The 25,550-nt window shown below is 38.6% G+C and overlaps 1 protein-coding gene across 1 annotated transcript in view; it reads right to left on the bottom strand.

Annotated features, from left to right (window-relative positions):
• Positions 1-22,513: 22,513 nt before the first annotated feature.
• The window catches only part of CPNE4 (copine 4), a 227,353-nt gene continuing 224,316 nt past the window's right edge, over positions 22,514-25,550 (bottom strand). Inside the window, exon 16 of the mRNA XM_083378425.1 lies at positions 22,514-23,066. Coding sequence (XP_083234551.1) covers positions 22,935-23,066 — 132 coding nt within the window. The 3' untranslated portion in view covers positions 22,514-22,934. The remainder of the gene's footprint in view (positions 23,067-25,550) is intronic.

The raw sequence follows: 25,550 nt of genomic DNA, 5'->3' as shown, positions 1-25,550 counted from the left end.
TTAATCTATTAGCTAAAATTTTTGCAAATATCTTATAATCAGTATTTAAAAGCGATATTGGTCTGTAGTTTTTGGCTTGGGTAGCATCCTGATCTTCCTTCGGAATCAACAAAATAAAGGCTGTTTTCCACGATGGAGGCACTTCTCCTCCCAATTGAATTGTCTTAAACAATTTCTTAAAGGTTCCACCATTTCTGACTGTAAATTTTTATAATAAACGGCAGTCAAACCATCAGTTCCTGGTGCTTTACCCACTTTTAATTGTTTAATTGCTAAAAGAATTTCTTCATCAGTTATCAATTGATTCATCCCTTCCTTTTGTTCTTGTGTAAGAACAGGGATATTAGCTTCCAGCAAATATCCATCTATATCTACATCTCTAATCTTATCTGTAGCATACAGCTTAGAATAAAAATCAACAAAAGTCTTTTTAATAGAATTCTGCTGGGACACTACTTTACCCTTATATTCTATTCTGTCTATATTACAAGCTCTTTGTTTCTTCCTTAACAAATAGGCTAACCATCTACCCGGTTTATTAGCATTACAAAAAGTATTATGTCTGGCATACCGTAGGTTAGTTGCCACTTGATCTGCCATTAACATATCAAACTGACCTCTTAATAAAGTAATTACCTCTTTAATCTTCCCATCAGATGGATTCAAAATTAAACCCTTTTCTTTTTTCTTAATTTCATCCTCTAATTCTTTCCTCTTAAATTCCAATTTACGTCTATGTTTATTATTCAAATATATTAATACTCCTCTCATATACTTGCATCCCAAACCATCTCATAATAACCTTTATGCATATTAATTTTGAAAAATTCTTTCATCTGTTTTTACACTCTTCCACATTTTCCTGATATCTAAACAAATTTTCATTTAGACGCCAAGACCGTCTGTCTCCATTATCTTTTTCTATCTCCAACCATACTGGACTATGATCAGATATAGTTCTTGGGCAAATCTTGATCTTCTTAATCCTAGAAAAAAAATCATTAGTAATTAATACAAAATCAATCCTGGAAAAAGATTGATGCCTATCAGAGAAAAAAGTAAAGTCTTTTTCTTGCAAGTTCCTTTCTCTCCAAACATCTCTCAATTCCAAGTCATCCTTCATCTCAAAAAAAGATTTAGGCAGTCTAGCATGATTTGGCGTACTTCTAAAAAAACCTCTCTTGTCCATTTGTACATCCAAGATGCCATTCCAATCTCCCATAAGAATACAAGATTTATAATCCCACTGAATAATCTTGCTGTGTAATAAATTGTAAAAATCTTCTTGCTGCTGATTAGGAGCATATAATCCAACCAAAAGTGTTTTCTTGCCTTCTATTAATAGTTCAATTATAACATATCTTCCTTGTTTATCTGCTTCGATTAAACTTGCTGTTAAAGTATTCTTGACATAAATAACAACTCCATTTTTCTTGTCAGGCGCAGAAGCAATAAACTGTGTGCCCAACCTAAAGTTTATCAAGTACTTTTGATCAACTGCTTGAATATGTGTTTCCTGTAAGCAAATAACATCATTTTTAAATTGCTTTAGATATTGAAATACTTTCTTTCTTTTATGTGGTGAGTTTAGACCATTAACATTCCAGGTTAGAAGCTTTGTTGCCATCTTTTGCGACCTGAAGCTTTTGGAGCGCCTCTTCCAACATCACCTGCACTCTCTTTGGCTTCGCTCCTCCCACTGCTTCACTGTAAGTAAGTTTTTGAGATGTAATCATGGCTCTCTGTTGTTCTTGCTCTTGTCTCATTCGTCTAGCTGCAGCGCGTGTCATTCTTTGGTCTCTAACCTCCTCCGTTGATACTGAAATCTGATCCACTCCTGTAGCTTTCTGGAGTTCTCCATCTTTCAACTGGGTAACTCCTTTAGCACCTTGTATACTCTCGCTTCGTGGTTGACGCTCTCCTTCACCATTCCTCCTTTTAGATTCCATAGATGGTGGGGGGCCTGCCTTCAAAATATCGGCATAAAAATCTCGTGCCTGTAAAACTGTGATAAGGCGATATCTCGTGCCTGTGTGCATCACCACCATACCTACTGGGATCTCCGATCTAAACTGGATATCCCGTCTTCTTAATTCTTCTGCCAAAAAAGGAAATTCCTTCCTTCTCCTTAAAATTCTTGGAGGGATCTCTTTCAAAATTAAAACTTCTTGCTCTGCAACTGTAAATTTATTATTATAAAAGGCTTGAATAACCTCATTTCTAATTGCTCTCTTTATAAAATAAACCACCACATCTCTAGATAGCTTCCTTTGTCTTGCAATCCAGGAATTAACACGAAATATTTTGTCTATATCCACTATAATATCTTCTGCTGAACGCCCCAGAATCTGTTCAAGAGCTTCTGAAAATACTTTTTTCAAATTTTCCTTAGGATCTTCTTTCAAACCTCTAATTCTCACAGCAAACTCCATCTCCCTATATTGCACCAATAATAAACCATCATCAATCTTTTCCATCACTGTTTCAGCATCCATCATTTTGGCATCTAATCTCATATTATTTTGACTAAGTTCTTCCACTTTCTCATCCAAGTGTTCAATACAAACAGCCATTCCTTGTAATGCAAGCAAAATGTCTGCCCTTATTTCTGTATTCTTCTCAATAAGCTCAGCTATTTGCTGAGATTGTTTTTTCAAAGCTTCTTGCAAAACATCCTGCAGATCTTTTATTGTTAAAGCTGGTGCGGGTGCGGGTGCCGGAGGAGGGGGCATTAGAGCCTGTAATGAAGATTGCTGAACTGGCGAAGCCCCCGCGCTTCTAGGAACTTTAGTTGACTTGGTAGCCATTTTCACACCACTTAATTCTATTGCGCACTTTCACTTTCCGCACCGCTTACAAATTTTCCACAAAGTTTACTGAGTTAAAGTTCAGATACTTGCTATTACAGCATTCTCTTGCACAGCTCTGCCTGCATTCAAGTAATCCAAAATTCGCTCTTGATAGCAGGGATGGTTGCAGCAGCCTGCTCTGCTGCAAAGCCTTGGAGCAGAGGCATCCTGGAGTCTGGAGCAAACTCAGGCTTCGGGGGGGCTCACACCCTTCAACCACCAGAGTTTCAACTCTGGTGGTCTAGGGGAGCTCTACCCCTGCCTGGGCGCTCACCCCCTCCTCTTCTCCTGAGGAACCAGTTTCCGAGCCGCCAAACAGCTGATCGTCGCTGTTTTTGGCGGCTCTACGGAGACAACGGGGCTGACAGCCGAAATGGCTGTCTTCAACGGAGCCTTGCCACCCGGAAGTCACGAGGTCTTATCTTGCAGTGATGGAGGCAGCGAAGTTTAATTATCTCACTGCCCTCATCGCGTCCGCAGATAATTGCCGTCAGGAGGTGAGGGAGGAGCCCTTGCAGGGTCATGCCAAGGAGTTTAGTCAACATCTGGCGGACAAAATTGCTCAGATTCGGGCCGGTCTGTACTCCGACTGGGCAGAGTCTGATGGAAGGGAGACGAGTGGTCTTGGGAATGTTATTTGGGAAGAATTTGACCCTGTGACTCTGGAAGAAGTGGACAGGATCATGGGGAGGCTGAGTTCCACCACGTGTTTATTGGACCCGTGCCCCTCCTGGCTGGTATATGCAGCTTGGGAGGGGACACGAGGCTGGCTCCAGGCGGTGCTTCTTTGAGGGTAGCTTCCCTGCTGTCTTGAAGGAGGCGGTGGTGAGGCCCCTCCTCAAGAAGCCTGCCCTGGACCCGGCTAGCGAAGGTTGTTGAGAGTGTGGTGGCACATCAGCTCCCTATGTTCCTGGAGGAAGTGGATTATCTGGACCCCTACCAATCGGGTTTTAGGCCTGGGTACAGCACGGAGACGGCAATGGTCACGCTGGTGAATGGTCTCTGGTGGGCTCGGGACGGGTTATTCCTCTGTCCTAGTCCTATTAGTCCTCTCAGCGGCTTTTGATACCATCAACCATGGTATCTTACTGCGGCGCCTCAGGGGGTTGGGAGTGGGTGGCACTGTTTTACAGTGTTTCTCCTCCTACCTCCTGGGTCGTTTTCAGTCGGTGTTGGCAGGAGGGCAGAGGTCGGCCTCGAGGCCTCTCGTTTGTGGAGTCCATCAGGGGTTGGTCCTCTCGCCCCTCCTGTTCAACATCTATATGAAGCCACTGGGTGAGATCATTCATGGTTTTGGGGTGGGGTACCATCAGTATGCTGATGATACCCAGCTTTTTATTTCCACCCCAAATCAACCCAGTGATGCCCTCGCCGTGATGTCCTGTTGCCTGAAGCCGGTAAGGGTCTGGATGGGGAGGAACAGGCTTCGTCTGAATCCCAACAAGACCAAGTGGCTGTACATACCGGCATCTTGGGTTATCCACTCTATTCCATCTTTAACTATGGGGGGGTGAGGTGTTACCCCCCCGTAGATAGGGCACACAACTTGGGTGTCCTCCTGGACTCACAGCTCAGTTTAGAAGATTATATAGGAGCTGTGACCAAGGGGGCTTTTAGCCAGGTTCGCCTGGTGCACCAGTTGCAGCCCTATTTGGACCGAGATGCCCTATGTACATTCACTCATGCACTCGTGACCTCTCGGATTGACTACTGCAATGCTCTCTACATGGGGCTGCCCTTGAAGTCCACTCGGAGGCTCCAACTGGTGCAGAATGCGGCCGCACGAGTTGTGATGGGGGTCTCCCGATACTCCCATGTAACACCTCTGCTCCACGAGCTGCATTGGCTTCCAGTTGTCTTCCAGGTGAGATTCAAGGTGCTGGTGATGACCTATAAAGCCCTAATGGCATGGGTCCGGATTATTTATGGGAGCACCTTTTGCCAGCGTCAACTTCCCTTCATCCTGTGCACTCCCACAGAGAGGGCCTCCTCAGGGTGCCGTCGGTCAGGGAATGCCAACTGGCGGCCCCCAGGGGGAGAGCATTCTCTGTGGGTGCACCTGCCCTATGGAACCAACTCCCCGTTGAGGTCCGGATGGCTCCTGACCTTCACTCCTTTTGCCCCGACCTGAAAACTAGGTTATTTGAGCTTGCCAGCCTGGACTGAGGGATTGGGATTTTAAATGTTTAAATTTTTAACTTTTAGAATGTGTTTTATTTATTAGGGCTAATTTAATTTAATTTAATTTATTTTAACTTTGTATATTGTACATTGTGTTTTAATTGCCCTATACACCGCCCTGAATCCTTCGGGAGAAGGGCGGTATATAAATCCAATAAATAATAATAATAATATATAATAATAATAATAATAATAATAATAATAATAATAATAATAATAATAATAATAATAATAATAATCTTAATAAACTTAATAAAAATAAATAATATTCTATATTTCTACCAACAATAATATGTCCCTATATAACTTTTTTTATCAACTTATGTTATTTTCATAAAAATCATCTTACTGATTCACCATGTATCTTATTTTCATAAATCTTGTTTAAGTTCAGTTTCTCCTTAATATTCAAACAATTCTTATCAATCATATTCTCATATGATATTAACTTCTAAATATCCAAATTTTCCATTTAAATATATCATCCCAGTATTTTCACATTTCATATATTATAGAAATACTATATACTACATATCTATTATGACATCTACCTATAACATCTTTTCTAATCAATTTATATTTCGCTTCTATTTGTAAAAAATGATTTGTTAAATCACTATCCTTTTTATCAAAGTTCTTATTAAGCCTAATTTCCCCTCAATATTTCAATTATTCCTTAATTCTAAATCTTTTCAAACTTAATTTATCTTTAAAATTCAAACTTTTCATTCACTTACATCATCCCAGTATTTTTACATTTTGTGTCTTATCAAAAATACTATATTACTTATATCTCTTATCCCAGTTATTCTAAAGCCCCTTTATAGCCAAAGTTATTTGTTTATTTAGCCATATTCAAACAAGTATTTGCTCGTATAATATTCCATCTGGTAGGGCAGTTCAAGTCTCTTAAGCCTGTCCTTTGCCAGATAGTTTTCCAAATTAATATTTTCAACTTGTTGAACAGTTCTTGTATTTTTGTAGTTGTTGAGAGTAGAAGATACATAGTGTGTAAGATATATGCTTTTTGTCTCCCAAACAGTGATTCTTCTAGTTGTGTCCATTTTGTTAAATCTTCTTTCTTCTCAGGTTTATTTTGATGTTCTAATGCAGACATGTCAAACACATGGCCCGGGGGCCGGATCCGGCCCGCGAAGTGGTTTCATGTGGCCTGCGAAGCCATCCTGGAAACAGTGAGGGAACGGCCCCCACTGCCTTGGCCCCAGCCCAGAGACCCTCCTTCTGCCAGAGACCCTCAGATCTGTCCCACTCCTGCCCAGGCCTCCATAGGCACCCTTGATGCGAACGATGTAGAGCTGGCCATGCCCACCCAGTAGGCCATATGCACTCTAGCCATGCCCACCCAGTAGGCCATGCCCACCCTGGCCACGCCCACCTGGCCCCCTGAGGGCAACCGCAATGCTCATGCCGCCCTCAATGAAATTGAGTTTGACACCCCTGTTCTAATGCATAAGGTATCTTTTCCATATTTAGTTTTATATCCAAATCTTGTAAGTTTTTTCTTGTTTGTATTAAGTCATAATTCCCTTCATTTGTAGCTTCACCAATTAAGTCATTTTTTTTCTAGTTTACATTCGTATATCTGATTTGTTTGTTCATTTTTTACCATCATTCTTTGGATGTTTTTTGATTGTAAATTTGCATTAGAAGTGTATTCATTTATGTTATCAAAGTTGTGTTTAATTTCCTCCTGGTTTAAAGCTATTGTGATTTGTATCTGTTGTAGCATTGCATAAATTTTCCTCTTGGAAAGTATTTGTCTTATCTTGGAATGTTTGTTGTGATTCAGCGTCAGCCTGTGATACCGACAGCTGAGTCTGATGATTCTGAAGAGGAGGAGAAGGGGTTTAGAGAGCCTTTGGTGTCAGAGGGAGGCTCTATGCACTCTCAGCCTGGCCCCTCCCGTCATGTTCCTCATCAGACTCAGCCATGTGAGCATGAGGTATTGGATGTAGATGATTCACAGCTGGATCTATTCAGGGACGCTAGGAACAGGAGGCAATCCAGCAGAGTAGAACAGAGAAAGGCAATGAGGCAACTTGGTGACAGGAGGAGAAGACAATGAGAAGCCACACCTTGGGGCTGCTGATAAAAGGGGAAGGTGTGGGAGGTGCTGGTTGCTAAGGCAACCATTTGAAGATCTTCTGCTAGAGTCCTGGTCTGTTATTTCTGTTTAACTCTTGTTTGTACTTTTGGTTTAACTCTTGTTTGAACTTTTGATTTCTTTGTAAATAAATTTGGTTGGATTTTTCCAGCCTGTTGACTATAAAAAGGGGTTGCCCCTGACATTCAAACAGGGCCGGTCGTAGGCTGGAATAGAACAATGTTGCTTGCAGAGGTCTTTGATCTTTCAGGCTGAGTCCTTCAGGAGCAGATATTAAGTGTGCTTTTCTGTCATTTTTTGATGAATATGTCACATCCATGTTGTCACATTCATGTTGTTGAAAGGAGTTATCCATTGTAAGTGCCATAGTCTCTGTAATTAGCCTTGACAAGCCGGCCAAAACTCAAAATCCAAACAGCCTAATTTTGTATAGTTCTTGTCTTTATATATAATTTTTATAATCCACTGTATTTTCAATTGTCAAGATTTCAGTAAAATCAATGTTTTATAACAATTCTTTCTTTTCAGGGGTCAATTATCAACCAGTCAGAATTGCAGTTCAAATATATTCCCCTCTCAAAGATTAGTCATAGATCAAAGTTTTTCTTTTTCTGTAAACAATTCATAAATTTAGACCACAATCAAAGTATTTCTTTTCCTTCAGACACTTTCCAATCTTATAGCTGGTCCAGTGTACAATCTCTTCTTTGTTCCCTAGCAACTATCTTCTTAAAGGTTATTAGAGTTCATGGGAACAGATTTTTCTTTGTTTCTGGGCATTGCCTTTAATGTGCTATGTTCTAATTGTCCACTAGATGTTAGCAAATATTTGTTTTCCAGCTCTTTCAAACAAGAAATTAGTCTTATTATTTTTCTTTTTTTATAATTTCATCAAAATCCTTTAGAATATAATATAATATAATCTTAGCAGTTTGTTTTAGTTTCTAGGTTTGATCAGATTGTAGTATTATAAATTTAATTTCAATATGTTTATTTCCTCCTTAAAGGTTAATTCACCATAGTCCCCTCCCCTCACTTTCGGAGGTTTTTCTTGCTTTGGGGATCTTTCCCAGGGACTTAGTTGCAAAATAAAGGAGAAAAGATCAAATACTCTCACCAATTCCAAGCACGCTGTTGACTGTTGTTCTGGCTAGTGCTTTTGGACTTCGGCTGCAGTAGCTTGAGCTTGATGCTGGTACGTGGCTAGCCTTTCTCCTGTTGGGTCAGAGGGCTTCCCCCAGATCGAAACGGAACGACCGCCACCATTCTGTGATCAACAGGGTGCCCCTCTTCCTTTGCCGCCTCTTTGGGCAACTTCAGACCCATTTAGGGTTCCCTGGTGGGATGAAAACAACGGTAGGATGAATGGTAGGTTCCCTGGTAGGATGAAATTCCGCAGTGGGATGTGGAGTTTCGCAATCCCGCAACCATGTGTTATGGTGCAAAAAGCAGAAGTCGAATATCTGGCAAGTTTAATTTTGCAGACCCTTGAGAGAATCCTGAGGACCACGCTGTCTGTTAAATCAGTATTGCACAATAATGCTAGGTGGCTCAACAGCCCCTATTGTTAAAACTTTAATTGTATAGATTATATCATTTTAGCTAAGCCTGAAACAGTGAAATGACAGCACTGACTCCCTTCCTACTGGCTTCCTAACACAGAAAAGAAAAATATGGAAATCACATTTTTAGCCTATGGAAAAGAAAGAAGTAAGAGAGCACAGCAAAGAGCCTACAGGTGAAAGTAGATTCTTGCAGCCAAACTTAATATGTTGTTGTTGTTGTTAGTTGCGAAGTCGTGTCCGACCCATCACGACCCTATGGACAACGTTCCTCCAGGCTTTCCTGTCCTCTACCATATTCTGGAGTCCATTTAAGCTCATGCCTACTGCTTCAGTAACTCCATCCAACCACCTCATTCTCTGTCGTCCCCTTCTTCTATTGCCCTCAATCTTTCCCAACATTAGGCTCTTCTCTAGTGAGTCCTTCCTTCTCATTAGGTGGCCAAAGTTTTTGAGTTTTAGCTTCAGGATCTGGCCTTCTAAAGAGCAGTCAGGGTTGATCTCCTCTAGGACTGACCGGTTTGATCGCCTTGCAGTCCAAGGGACTCGCAGGAGTCTTCTCCAGCACCAGAGTTCAAAGGCCTCAATTCTTTGGCGCTCAGCCTTTTTTATGGTCCAACTTTCACTGCCATACATTGCAACTGGGAAGACCATAGCCTTGACTATACGCACTTTTGTTGACAGGGTGATGTCTCTGCTTTTTAGTGTGCTGTCTAGATTTGCCATGGCTTTCCTCCCGAGGAGCAAGCGTCTTTTAATTTCTTGGCTACAGTCCCCATCTGCAGTGATCTTGGAGCCCAGGAAAATAAAATCTGTCACTACCTCCATTTCTTCCCCATCTATTTGCCAGGAACTGAGAGGGCCGGATGCCATGATCTTGGTTTTCTTAATGTTTAGTTTCAACCCAACTTTTGCACTCTCCTTTTTCACTCGCAACAAGAGACTCTTCAGTTCCTCTTCACTTTCTGCCATTAGAGTTAACATATGACTGGCCAATTATTTGCAATAGAGCAAGGGTGTCAAACTGCCAGCCCGTGGGCCGGTTGAATGATGTGGAGGCTGAGCCCACGCCAGCTCCAGCAATGCAAAAAAAAAAGTCATGATACGTCATGACACGTCACGTGACGTGGCAAGTTTGACACCCGTGCAATAGAGGGAGTGTAGCAAAGTCAGAGCAATCATGCACAATCAGTTCAGCATTGTTAAGCAACCAAAGTAACAGGAAATATAGGGACCAGCAATGAGAGCAGCTAACTGCATGCTGATTTGTTTTTCTGCTGACTCAAAGGTGGGCAAATCACTCTTAAACTCAGCAGTGGGGAAAATGTATTATAAACTCATACATAAACAACAAACAGGAGCATCTTGAATTTTATTACAAATATTGAAATGTTGGTTATTTGATAAGCTTTTAATCTTTCAGCAAAATAGCTTAATTGGATTCTTCAAGGAAGATTCTCATGCTGAAGTTTGTATGTCCAAGACTCGGATTCAAAGGTATCCATAGTGTCTCTCTGTGTGTGTGTCAAAAAAGTTAAAATGGCAGGTATGACTATGCAGAGATTCAAATGCATTATAAAATGCATTTTTTCAAACCCACAATCGCTGCCTCCTTGATTGTTTTTTTACTACTCCTACTCAAATTGTGTCTGACTGACAAGATACTGGAGAGCTCTTTGTGTTAACCATCCTTTTCCCATGAAATTTAATTCAACAAAAGCAGAGATGAAAGATCTGCAGTCTCCCAGATGTCTCTGAGCTACAAATGTATAGGAAGCTTTGGAGATGACCTTGGAGAAGCCGTCTAAAAGGCGTTGAGGAAACAACTGGTACTGAAACACAGGCAAGATGCAGAAACTCCAGACTGAAAAATAATTGTTTCAAGCAATATTTTTTTAAAAAAAAACTGGCAAAGAGAAGGGATGGCTGACGTTGAATGGGAAAAAACTCAGAGAAGTTCTAATATCCAATTACATTATTTGCCTCCCTTATTTTCTGTAGTGGCAGGACTGATCAAACAAGACTGTAAACTTTTTTCATACTCTGATGCTAATTAATACCTTCCACTATCATGATTACTTCTCCCAGCAGAAAAAGCATTTGCTTTCAGCTCATTTAGTGTGGAAACTACTGCCATGGTTCTTAAACAGAAGCTTGAAAAGTGTAAAAACAGCAGCAAAGAAAATGTCAAAATGGCATAGGTTTCCTTTGAAGAGGCATCCAAAAAAGAAACATGGCAGGGAGAAGATTTCACCATTCATTTTTATATTTGTATTAAACTTATAACCTAAATAACTTGTCCAGTTAAGATGTAAACAGAAAAGTGATTTTTCTTTCTACACTGCAAAATAAAATAACCTCCTCTTACTCCTTCAGTCAGAAATGGATGGTGATGTGGAGACAATTACATTTGATAGCTTCTGCCTTGTATATGAACACTTTAATTGCTACCTGTTAGTTTACTATCTCTTGTTATAAATTTTGCATCTTTACCAGTAAAATCGATTTGGATAATTGCTTCTGAATTGGACATGAAAGCTTCTGTATAATATAAAATTTGACTGACAGATGTGAAATATTTCATTGTCTTGTAAAGGTGGGATTAACCTGCTAATGAGACAACTCTAATGATGGGAAATATTTATTTTGAAGGCTGATAGATTTTCTTCCAAGATACCAAGAACTCTGTCTCAGCTCTTAATGACTGAGTTGCCTTAAATGGAAGAAAGCTTGTGAGAAAAATGTAACTTTTTTGTGGCTTATATTGCACCATTCTTCTCACCCAAATTTTTCATACACAGGTATTTTTGATAAAGTCATTCTAATATGATGCATTTCAGATCAGATTTTAAAGTAGGTGTGCCACATTCCATTGTGCTCTGAGTACATCATAACAAATCAACATTATATATTACTTATTTCTGGGACATACTTTTTATTTGTTGTGCATAAAGGGGCTTTAAGCCTGTGGCAAACAGCTATCATTTGGTAACATGTAACAATTACCATTTGACTTTCCTTGGAAATGTACCTGACTGTGCAGAAAGGCCTTCCTATGACTATGAAAGCAGGCACAGAGTATGTTTGTCCTCTGGAATGAATAACTCAGGTTGGTCTATATAGGGTATTTTTATTTTTGTTTTTATGGTCATCTGTGCTGAATAGCTAGACCATCTAGCTAGACCGTTTCTTACTTCTTGTCAAAGAACATTTTGAATTGAATGTATTACATATTAGTCTCACAAACTCTTTTTCTGTGTGGCATAATAAAAATGTGTGAATATTCTGTTTTGGATCTTTCTTTGAATAAATTCTTCTTGAATATATATATGTGTGTGTATGTGTATTACACATACACATATATACACATACACAATCATGCAAATACAGACACACATATACATACATATACCTGGAGAGGTTCATCCAGTATCACTAGTGTGCCTGTCTTGTCTATCATCTCTAGGATTACAGCAACCGTAGCATGTACCAGCATCAACACTACTGGAAGAACATATGGAATAAAGAGAAGACACATAATACCAGTGGAAAGTGACTGCAGGACTCAAGAGCAGATCCTAGTATTCTCCCAGAACAGGAATCAGTTGATATCACAGAAGCAGATATCCAATAGTGGGTCAAGAATATGAAGAACTGGACAGCACCTGACCCAGACATGACCCACTTCTACTTACTAAAACAAACTAACAGCAGCACATGAATGCTTAGCAGCACAGATGAACAAGCTGCTAGCAGCAGGCTTGTACCCAGAATAGCTAACCCAAGGAAGGACAGTACTATCAACCAATAACCTGCCTCTTCACAACATGGAAAATCCTATTAGGCATCGTAGCTACCCAGCTACAGGACCACATGGGCCAGTACATGAGCACAGCTCAGAAGGGCATTAAGAACAACATCAAAGGCTTAAAACACCAGTTGCTCATAGACAGAACAGTCAACAAGACTCAAGGTCTAAACAGACCAATCTGAGCACATCCAGATTGACTACAAGAAAACCCAAGTCTCATTGCTACACATATGTATCTGTGAATGCTTGGGGCTATACAAAATCAGGACACTAAGACATTTCTCAAAAATTCAGTGGGACTGTGGAAGAGAACAATGGAAATCAACTCAAGATAGCTCACATGTGGCCATCAAATGCAATATATACCAAGATGATATGCTGTCTCCACTGTTATGTAGACTTAAACTCCCTCAGCCCCATAATCAAAAGAACTAAATATGGATACAATGACATCATGTTGTATACTAAGAGTGAACAATTCATCGACTTGTTTATCCACCTGATATAGATCTACAGTGAGGACACTGATGTCATTCAGTGTGGCCAGAAAGTAGTCAAAAGAGAAAAACATATACATCGCGAGAGCGAGAGAGAAAGAGACTGTTCCAGAGAGCCAAATTCCCCTGAGCAGCACACCAAGGAGGCAGCCAGGTTGCAGAGCACCAGAATGCATTGCAGCAACAGGTCTTCAGATGGCTCAAATCAAAGTAAATGTGATCTGTACAGGCTAATTTAAAAGTGGGAGGGTAAGAAGGGCCGAGTGTGGTTGCCTAGCAACCTGCTTAAACCATCTCTGTAACTTTCAGCTCCTGGTGCCTTGCCTTTTTTAAGCTGGGAAGTTGAAAAACAGGCTAAAAAGAAGGCAATAGAGTGATATCAAGGAAAATGTATAGATATAGCCAGCAGACATTTAGGGAACCTTTATTTTGCATACACTGTTCAAATTTTGTTTTAATGCCATGGTGATACACAATCAAATGTAGTCAGTCTTTTTTTTAATCCCAAAGCATCTGTTTGTTAAATACAGTATAACAAAGTTTTGGATAATGGAATTATTTTTTATCTAAGGATAACTAATAATAACAGCTCTTAAATCTGTTATTTTGTTTTATTTTTGCACAAAAAATTGTATAATTTGCATTCGCATTCATTTACAAATAGAATATGTTGTTAAAATGTATTGGTGTTGAAATAATTAGTGCACACATATACCTAAAACCAGTTTATTGCATTTGGCAATAGTACTAAAAAACAACTCATTGTCACCCAACATAATTCATTTAATTTGAAATCTAGTAAAAAATTGATTTAAATTATTTTATTAAAACAAATTAATAGCGATTCTTTTATAAAAAGTTGCCTCAAATAAAATGAGTTTGACATGCCTGCTCTAGATAGTTGAATGCTTCAAAATAAATTCTAGACCAGGCCTGTACATGCAGCCTACCAAGCACCCTTGGATAGAGCACAGACTTTTTTTAAAAAAAGTAATAAAATCACCACCACTGCCCTGAAAGTCATGTTACTTAGTGCCTCCATGGCTTACCATGACCACGAGCTCCAACACTGTAGATGGTCCTCTAGTCACCAAATCATTGATTAGCCCATCAGCATTCCTTTGTAGACCACAAAGATTTTTGATTTATTAGTGTGGGCCTTTCCCTTCTACAAGTTGCACAGACCTCTTCTAGATTTTCCTCTTGCCTTTCTGAGTTAACTCCTTGGTCTGTCATTGAGCAAGAATTGACTTTGTAGGGAAGCATATTATCATTTGATGTATATTTAACATATGGTCTACCTTTATTTACCGATTATATAATATTTGTATGCAATCCACATGGTGAGGTTTGGGGCAGCTTACAATAGAAAAAAATATATTTTTAAAATCATAAGATTAAAACATAAAAGCAGGGCTTTTTTTTCTCATAGAACGCTCAGAATGGCGTTCCGGCACCTTTTTTTGCACAAAAAAAACCTTTTGCACAAGCTATGCTACTCCATCTATTGGCTTTCAAAAGCCTATTGGCTTTCGAAAGCCAATAGGAATTGCTGCTGAGCGCGCCAAAAGACCTGGCCGGCAAACGTTGCACTGGCAAGTTGTCTGCAACAAAGGCAAGTTGGCAGGAACTTTACATCCCTCCCTGCTGCCCAACTACACCATCTCAACTAGGTAAGTAAGAGAGGACAAGGAGTGGGAGGTGGGTTCTGCAGAGTCCATGTGCACTCCTTCCTTGTGCTCTCCCGGGTCAGCCATGCTGGTGGCCTACCCAGTGCTGGACCTGCGCCACCATTGCCTCGCCCTGCGTGCCTAAGTGGCTGCTCTGCATTGCCTGACCCGCCCTGCCTCTGCCACCCGCCCCGCACAGCCCCGCCATATAGAGTGGGCCTCACTGCTCCCACAGCACCAGCTCTGCCGGCTCTGGCCCTGGGGGAGCAGCCCGCCACCAACACCCCTTGCACCCGTGACTGCAGCAGCGTGGCCCCCGCGTGCTGCCCCACCTCCTGCGCCTGCCAAGATGAGAGTTCCGGCACCTTTTTTTTTTTTTAGAAAAAAGCACTGTATATATATGGCCAAAAAGCAGTCAAAGAGAGGGAAATTTTATATATATGTACACAAAAGAAGTCCTACTGTACTCAATGGCTATATACTTTCTGGCTATATATATAGCCAGAAAGTAGTAAAAAAATGGAAATTTTATATATATAAAATTGCATTATATTAAAAATTTCCCTATCTTGCATACAGTAGGATCTTTCTCCATACAGTAACCATACAAAACATTGTGCTGCCTAAGTTTTACAAATGAATGATAAGCAACATATAATGTCTGATTCTGCATCAAAAATCTGGAAATGTGGATTATCAACACACTACCAGACTCCTGCAGTGGATAATCTTTCCCTTAAATAGCTTTTGACATGCAGCTTATTCTTGTGCAATTTGATTTTCAAATAGTTAAGAGATTTTGGCTGGATTCTGTAGGTCTGGAAAGATTCTTAACTGTTTATGAAAATCCATTTGTGGTTAAAAAGTGAGAGAGAGATGGGTAAGATTGCTCTGTAGACTGCATTTTATAAAGGGTACATTGGAGCATAGACAAAGCAGTTGAATAGCTAAGAAACAGATATGCAGATCATTAATGGTAAAAAGTTTAGGCAAGTGTCTGTTTGAAATTGGGAAAAATTGGCCTTTTAATCCTACTGGAATTCAGTTGGATTCTGGATTTCTCCTAAAATATTCTACTGGATAATGTATAATATCTGATTTAAATTCTGATGATCTCAGTAATATTTGGATGGATTTCTATGTATGTTTATGTAGAGGTTAAGTTGCATAAATCTGAGAAAGGTATATTTTCATGTAAAGTTCCTAACCTAAATTTTCTTTTATTCTATCTTTTAGTTGTTAACAATTTAGTGGCATCTTTGGTTTGTTTTTCTATAAAGTTTGTTGAATATTTTAAAACCTGAGAAGTTAGAGAAATTATTTTCTAAATTAGAATAGAATAATAATAGAATAGAATAGAATAGAATAGAATAATAACTTTATTGTCACTTTGAATGTACACTAATCGGCATACATTATAATGAAATTTTGTTGCATACAGCTCTCAAAGGGTCACCACCTCTGATATACACTACATAAATAAGACAAAAATAAATAAATACAGAATTATGCATATACCCACATTTATTATATGATACAGAGAAACAATACAGTCTAGTTCGGATTATGTATACATGTGCATGGCGAGAAAAACAAATCTTGCAAGTTTATCAGATGGCATAGGGGACAAAGCTATTACAGAATCGGATAGTCCTGCTAGAAATAATTTGAAATCTCCCAGAGGGGAACAACAGAAACAGACCATAATGTGAGTGTGTGGGGTCTCTAACAATGCTTTGAGCTCTAAGCACATAGCGCTTATAAGCAGCATCCTGACTACCAAGGAGCAAGCTTCCTATGATCTTCTCGGCTGTTCTTACTATTCTCTGTATGGACTTTCTATCTGAGACACTGCTGCCAGCAAACCAGACAGTGATGCACTTTGTTAAAATGCTTTTAATTGTGTCTCTGTAAAAAGTGGCCAGGACAGAAGAAGATGTGCTCTCCTCATCTAACACAGGAAAACTGATTTGCACGCTTCACTAAGGATGATGTGTGGAGAGACCGATTCAGATTGTTAGTTATCTGCATTCCCAGATACTTAATACTGTTGACCACCTCTACAGCTGCATTCTTGATACTGAGTGGAGTATGACTAGGCTGGCTGGTTCTAAAATCTATGATGATCTCCTTTATCAACATTTAGAACCAGGTTGCTTTTATTGCACCAGTCCTCCAGAGCCTTCACCTCTTCCCTATAAGCATCTTCATTTTCATCCTGGATAAGATCCACCACTGCCATGTCATCTGCATATTTCACAATATGATTCATAGCAAATTTGGCACAGCAGTTGTGGGTCATCAAGGTGAACATAGCGGATTCAGGACCCAGCCTTGTAGAGAACCTGTACTCAAGGAGATGGAATTAGAAACATGATGGAACTATGGCCTGATGCAATGAGATTGAAGATGTCTGTGAGAACAGTGGCCAGCTGGTCAGCACGCTCCTTAAGTACTCTCCCAGAGATATTATCAGGACCCGCAGCTTTCTGAGTGTTGACTTTCCGCAGGACCTTCTGAACAGCAACAACTTTCAACAACTTTCTCTTATTATGCAGCTACAGATACATCTTCTGTTATCTGGTTATTCTCTAGGCAGCATTTCCCCCCAAGCCTGCCAAAGTCTGCGAAGGTCATTCTCACATGCCATTACCAGTGGGTACATTTCAAAACAAAGCATAATATTGAAGAACAATAACAGTACTAGATATTCCAAATAATCCCTATATAGTATAGGACAGTGCTTTTCAACCCATGGTGCACGTACCACTGGTGGTACTTTAGCAGGTGGTACATGTATCACGGGTTGAAAAGCACTATAAAAAAAGTGTTAAAAAAGTATAAAAGTATAACAGGAGATGAGATGAAGTGGTGGCAGTACCGCACAGGCCTGTGGGAGAGTCAGCTGGAGCTGCAGTGTTGCTGGGGCTCTGCTGAGCACCTAGGATTGGCATGCGGCTCCAGCTGATTGGTTCTTCCGGGAGCAGCACATAGCCTTGCGGAGAGGAGTCAGCTAGAGCTGCACTGAACAGAAAAAGAGGAGGAGGGGGAGAGAGGAACGGATATAAAAGGAGGAGGTTAAGGGAATGGAGATAAAAGATGAAAACTATAAAGTACAGGCGTTTGAGGATGACCTGGTATTCATTTTAGAAGAACCACTGGAGACAACTCTTAAACTACTGAAAGGGATAGAAGAATTTCGAGAAATAGCAGGATTGAAAATAAACGGAGAAAAAGCAAAGTTATAGTTAAAAGCCTTACAGATAAGCAACCCCCCCCAAAAAAACCAACTGTCAGAAAAAATAGACTTACAAACAGTTAAGAAAGTTAAATATTTGGGAATATACTTAACAGCAAGATGTGCAACTATAAAAGAAAATAATTATATAAAATTACTAAATCAAACAAAATTAGATTTGGAAAAAATGGAAAAAAATTTACAACTATCAGGGTTAGGAAGAACAGATACTGTTAAAATGAGTATTTTACCAAAATCCCATTTTTATTTCAAACATAATTTTTTGATGATATGATCTCAAAATTTATTTGGCAAGGAAGGAAAGCCAGAAATAAACTGAAAATGCTACAAGAAGCTAAAGAAAATGGAGGATTTGGACTACCAGATTGGGTCTTATACTACCAAGCATGGGCTCTAACATGGTTAAAAGAACGCATAACCCTCAGAAATAAAAGATTGTTATATTTAGAAGGACATGACTTGCAACTTGGATGGCACACATTTTTATGGTATGAAAAGAATAAAACCCATAGATATTTCCAAAACCACTACATAAGAAACACATTATTATCGGTATGGGAAAAGATAAAACCAAAAATCTATACGAAAATCCCCAGGATGGCTGTCAACAATGGAAGCATTCGTTCATCCAAACTTAGTTAAACTTTAGAAAATTCGAACAAATAAGGATATTCTGAATACAGATAGGAAATTAAAATCTAAACAAGAGTTAGAAGATCAGGGTATTGATTTATCAAGGTGGCCTTGACTGCAAATTTAATCGAAGTATGATAAAGATGTTAAAATATATGGTTTTTATAAAGACCAGAAAATATTTGATCAGATGTTGTTCACTTCTGATGAAAAACTGATTAAGAAATTGTATAACTTTTTATTGAATTTGAAAATGGAAGACGAACAAGTGAAAGAAACAATGATAACATGGGCAAATTATTTTGGATATAATATAGAATTAGAAAAATGGCAAAATCTTTGGGAAATAAATTATAAATTGACAATGGCAACTTCATATAAAGAAAACCTATATAAAATGTTTTATAGATGGCCTCCTCCACCTGTCAGATTAGCAAAAATGTTTAAAAAAATGTCTAGTAAATGTTGGAAATATAATCAAAATCCTGGTTCATATTATCACCTGTGGTGGACGTGTGTTAAAGCAAAAAAAAAAAAAAGAAATTTAGACAAAAATACATATTTTGATAGAAAAGAAGTTAGGAAAACATATAGACCTTAAACCTGAACTTTTTTTATTAGGTATAATTCCAGAAAAAAATGATAAACCAAGTGTAAATTTAACATTACATGTATTAACAGCAACGAGGATTACATTTGCTCAGCACTGAAAAAAACGAAAAAAACACACACCATCGGATGAAGAGATAGTCAAGAAAATATTGGATTGTGCTGAAATGGATAGATTTACATTGAGAATCAAATAAAAATAAGATACAGAATATTTTCAAACATGGAACTTATTTTATCAATGGCTGGAAAAACAGGATAAAGAGCAAGAACTAGCTTGTATTACTAAGCAAAACAAATCAACCCAGACAACACATTGTTCATTAAGCACTAATGAATTGTAATAATAGAAAATTAATAAAATATTATTTTTTTAAAAAGGAGGTTTTGGTGGGAAAGGGAGAGAGAAAAAAGATGATGGTTGAAACAAAAGGAGATGGAGAAAGACAGACTGAGAAGCGCACAGTCTTGGGGCGAGGAGTCAGGTGGAGCTGCGCCAAAGAGAAGAGGAGGAGGAGGGGGTGGGGAGGGGAAAGAATATAAAAGGAGGAGGTTTGTTCGGGAAAGGGAGCGGGGAAAGACAATGGTGAATGAAGGGCACGGCGAAAGAGAACAGAGGAGCGGCTTCTTTGAGACAAGCAGAGGGAGAAAAGGGGATAGAACAGTGCTAAGTTTAATGTCAGAGAAACAGGCACAAGTTTCCCTTTAAAAGTGTAGTAAGTGGTTGTACAGCTAGTCCTCAACCTAAGACCACAACTGAGCCCAAAATTTATGTTGCTAAGTGGGAAATTTGTTAAAGGGGTTTTGTCCCCATTTTATGACTTTTCTTGCCACATTTTTTAAATGAATCACTGCAGTTGTTAAATTAGTAACACCATTGTTAAGTGAATCTGTTTCCCCATTGCTTGTCAGAAGGTTGCAACCATCATAAATATGAAACAGTTGCCAAGCATCTGAATGTAAATCATGTGACACTGGGGATGCTGTGAAAAATGGTCATAAGTCACTTTTTTCAGTGCTGTTGTAATTTTGAATAGTCACTAAGCAAACTGTTGTAAGTCGAGGACTACCTGTACTTTATCACTTTTTTCCCTTTTTTTGGTCATCAAGTTTTCGACACCTTGCTAGGTGACTGGCGGTACTTGGATATTGCCATATCCTGAAAGTGGTACAATCTGTAAAAAGATTGAAAAGCACTGGTGTAAGCATTCTTGGGGAAAATAAATTAGAGGCTGGCATTCTGTTTTGCTTTGCATTATATCAGCACCATTATTGTTGTTTTTCCAGCCTATCAATGCTCACTTCCATCCAGTCATCCCAACTCTATCCCAATTAGGGACTACTGAGTCATAAAAAGGAAATTGGGGGCGGGGTTGGTTGGTTAATGAAATATGGTAAAGAGGAGTTGACAGAACAGGGACTTTAGCAATCACCAGGAAAATGTCTGAGGGCACACTGAAGAACATTAGCAGACTGACCAGTCATTTGTCTGCAGTTGATGAGTGCTGTTTGAGACCAAGCGCCACATGATGGGGTGAGTTCCCGTCCTCACCCCAGCTTCTGGCAACTTAGCAGTAGAAAGCATGCAAATGTGAATAAATAGGTACCACTTTGGTGGGAACAGTGCTCCATGACATCATGCTGGCCACATGACTGTGGAAATGTCTTCAGACAGCACTGTCTCAGGTGGCCTTGATATGGAGACGAGTACCATACCCTATAGTTGGCAACAACTAGTGGAGTAAAATTCACAGGGTTTCATTTACCTTTAGCTTATGTTCAGGGTCATAAAATAAGATCATAGGTTGTGGGAATATTTTTAGCTTGAAACTTCAGTGAAGCTCAAATAAGAACATTGCGCCAAATAGGATCTGTGTAGAAAATGTAACATGCCATGCAATACACAGCTTAAAACCTAGAGAAAATGATCAGAAAAACTCTGCCTTTTTCTGTTTCTTCTTTGGCTGTTTTAAGTCAGCATCAAACTTTGAGTAACTTTATCATAACTTTCTGAACTCTTCACTGCCTTCTGGGGATCAGTCTAGATATGATAGCTGGATTTAAAGAAAGCAAAAAAGTAACAGTTGCATTTTGTTAAACCAAATTGTGGATGGCTCAGGAGGTTGTGTATTTCTAGTCATTCTGGCTTGTAAACCTCACCCCAGTTTATGGCATAACATTTTAAGCAAGCCTGGCAAATTCTGATTTCCTAAGCAAATCATGGCTGAACAAGACATGGTACATTGGGCAAAATCTAACGGTCTTTTTTCATTTTTAAAGTAGAAAACACAGTAAAATGTTGTGTAATCCCCAGAATTAAATCACACATGGTTTTACTCATATATATAATGGAACCCTACTAACTGCCTTGTGCTGCTCCCAAAACATAGTATTGTTGTCCCTTCAGAACCCATTTCTTAAGCTATCTTTTTAAATTTAACATATCTTCTTTTGTAACAATTTATGCAACTGATTTATTTTTCCCTACAAGAGGACAGTTATCCTGGTTTCTAACTGATGTTCTCAAGGCATCTGAGAATAAATTTAAAATATAATCCATCCCAGACCTCAGATATAGAAATCTGTTATTTCTATTTTTTTTCAAGTTGACCTCCTGATGGCAATTGCGAGATAAATAGAGTTATCATCATTATTTTCCATTTATCAAATAATCCAGTTGAATTGCTGGTAGTATTCAACTTTCTATTACTGAGTTTGTCTTATCTGTAGCTTTTCTGTAATATAGTACCCTCATAATTTCAGAAAAGAGGAATCACAGGGTTTTATAGAAAGTCTGTTAAGGAAGTAATTCTTTTAATGCCTGGCTGTGTCAAAGGCATTCAAGAAAGAGTTAGATCTATGCTATAAAACAAGATCTACTGGCTAAAAGCTGCACGTTTGTTTGGTTGCTTGATTTAGTGGTTTTTGTGAAATTAGCCAGTATGTTTTGTAGACTAGTGTTCAAAGCTTAATCATTAACTGTGTTTTATCCAAGTAAATCGTGGTTTAACATATGTAAACACTACCATTAAATAATATTGCAATAACTATAGTCTCTTATTGTGCATTAGTCCTTGTTTTATTTTACATTATCTCCTACTCTTGGTTATGTACGGTCATATTTCTTATGTAAGCAATTGTCATGCTTATTATACATATCTTAGATTCATGTCTGAAGTATAATTTCCTGAAAAAGTTTGAAGAGGTTTTAGTAATAGGAATTGTCATAATCTGAAAATGGAATTCTTTATGAAAACATTTGAACAAACAGCTTTGTAGCAAGAAACACAACTGCAAAACTGTGTTGTTTTTATTTTGGAACATGCAAATACAATCCATGCATCTGCCATTTTGAAAAAAACTTTTCATTTCATAGCAGATAAACCCAAAGATATTTTTGGCTATCAACTTTCAATATATGTTTCAAAATGCTTTACAGTGTAAAGATAATAAGAAATTTAGCAAAATTTCAACAAACCAGTATAAAAAACAGATACAGATAACTTTTCATTTCAAGATAACATGCTGTAATGTAAAGAGTAATAATTTTGTTTTTTGTTTTTCATAAAAAGTCTTCAACAATACAGTTGCTTAATCTTTACTTATAAGCCTTTAGGCTACACATGCAAAAATAAAAGGGGGGGTATTTAAAAATCACAAAAACGTGCTATTTTTTGTTTTAAGTACAATAGTTGTAAATAATATTATTTCTGGACTCTGTCAAGTATGTAGGGAAGTTCATGGAGCTAGTGTCCTGGAAGACTCATATTCTGACATACATTTTGGTTTAATTGCTTTCCCATTATAATAGTCGACCACTTGATTTGGAACTTCAGCCAAAACACTTTTTGCTAATGCGGCTGGGGATGCCTGCAAGAAATGGCAGAAAATAATGTATGTTACTTCAGTTCTGATTGTTACAACATTTCTTTATAACTGACAGTGCTGAGTTTGTAACGCCTCCGTAGCACTTGTTTCTTATGTTTATATCTCAACTTTCTTTTATAAGCTCAAAATGGTACCTAGGTAGAAGGGAGGGTATTATTTTATCCATACAGCAATCCATACAGTTGGAGTGAATTGACTGACTTCCCATTTAAGGCCAGACTCTTAGTCACTATTTTGCACTAGATAATGAAAGATGTTTTACTTTACTCTAGTCATCACTTCTAGAAAAAAAACACCCATTAAACTAAGTATAACATAGCATTTATTCGGAAAGAAAACAAATCTGCCCTCTTCCTCCAAATAATTAGATTGGGACACCCTAAGATATATTAATAGAGGAAGATGTCATTGCAAGTGAGTGAACGCAAATTTGAGTGAAAATAATGAAAATAAAATAATGAAATAAAATAAAGTCATCATCAGAAGAAAAGCAAAAACAATAGTTTCATCTCCTGTTATCACCCTCTACTCATCCTCTCATTTTGTCGAAGGTGAGAATCTGTCTATGCCCATAAAGTGCCACCATGCAAACAAGGAATAATAGTAATAATAATAAAACCAGGATTCTCAGTCATGGTCTCCATAGCAGATATTCCCATTATACATAGCAGATAACAAAGAGGAGAACAAGGAGACCGTGTTGATTGAATCCATCATTAGAATGTTATATCTGGTCTCTTAGAATAGATAAATGTTAATATTACATTATGTCATGTCCTCTGGTATGAGGTTTTACATGACATCTACCCCTCCCCACCATAAGGGAAAGAAATTTCTCTATTTTTATATAGTGTACATTTTCAACTCACTCACTCCCATACTCCAAAATGTCACACATGATGACATGATATAATGTAACATCTGTATGTCTCTTCTTTGAGAGCCTAAGGAAATGTTGGCTGTAAATACTATTCTGTGGTTAGATTCTGTGTTTACCTTCCTGCAACACTAATGAGCACCAGGACCCAAATTTAGCTTCCACTGCTAATGTAATGTATATTACGATAGTTATCTGAGTGCAGTGGTCCAATTTCTGAAAGAGGATTTGAATTTTATAGGAAACTTGATTATCTATGTTGACAAATCTAAATATAGAATGAAACTAGTCATGAACTATCTCCTGGTGGTCAATATATGTTGACTGATAGCTTGAAGACTTAAGCATATTTGTTTGGACTAGTGGTTAAGACACCACACTAGAAACCTGGTCCTGCCTTAGGTATGGAATCTGCCTGGGCAACACCTTTCACAGCTAAGACAACTCATAATAATACACACACACACACACACACACATGCATAAATACATATGTACATACATACACTTTATACATATACATATATATATATACACACATACATACATATATACATACATACATATATACATATATACATACATATACATACATACATATATATATATATATATATATATATATATATATATATATATATATATATATATATATATATATATATATATATATATATGTTTTCTGAGGTTTTCGCGGGTGCCTGTATGTGGATCCTTGGTTTTTCGGGTTTTTCCCCGCGTAGAATTAAAGGTGTAGGCGCAACGTTTCGATGGAATCCCATCCATCATCATCAGGCTTCTGTTTCCTTCTTCTGGGAGAAGCATGTGGCTGTTTGTTCCTCTTTTTTAAACTGCCAGAGGGGGTGTGTTCTGTGGAGGTGTGCTCTGATTGGGTAGGGGACCAAGTGTGTTCTGATTGGGTGGGAGTGTGTTTTGAATGGTGGGGGTGTTCTGATTGGGTGGGGGTGTGTTCTGAGTGGATGGGCTGGTCTCAGCTGCCAGCTCCAGACCTGAGCTGGTGAGTTGTGCTGCTTTTGTTCGGCTTCGTGTTTGTGGTGGTGCCATGTTTTTATAGTGGGTGTCAGTTTGCTTATTGTGTGGTTTGGAGGGGTTTAAAGTGGCTGATGTTGCAGCTGTAGTTAGGTTTCTGTTTTGTGGTTGTGTGTCTTTATCGTTGTGGGTTCGGATTTGCTTTTTGAATGGTTGTGTGGTGGTGATGTCATGTGATGTTATCATGAGTTTGGGTCTGGTATCATTCTTGGTGGTTGGGCTTCGTCTGTCAATCAAGGCGGGTTTCCAAATGGCTGGTAGACGAGAGGTATCATCTCGTTTATTCATGCTGTGGGGGCGTTTTTCTATCTCAATGGCTTCTCTGATTATTCTGTTGTTAAAATGTTCAATTTTGGCAATAGTTTTGGTTTTTTTAAAATCAATTTCATGTCCCGTGGCTTCAAAGTGTTGGACCAGGGATGAAGTTTGTTCTCCCTTTCTGAGTGAGTTTTTGTGCTCTTCAATGCGTGCACTTATTCTTCTGTTGGTCTGTCCGATGTATGTGGTGGGGCAGGTGGTGCATGGGATTTCGTATACTCC

Source organism: Vipera ursinii (genome assembly GCF_947247035.1).
Source record: "Vipera ursinii genome assembly, chromosome: Z".
In the NCBI taxonomy this organism is placed as follows: Eukaryota; Metazoa; Chordata; class Lepidosauria; order Squamata; family Viperidae; genus Vipera; species Vipera ursinii.
Note: the sequence above shows the minus strand (reverse complement) of the source record. Positions and strands in the feature narration are given on the sequence as shown.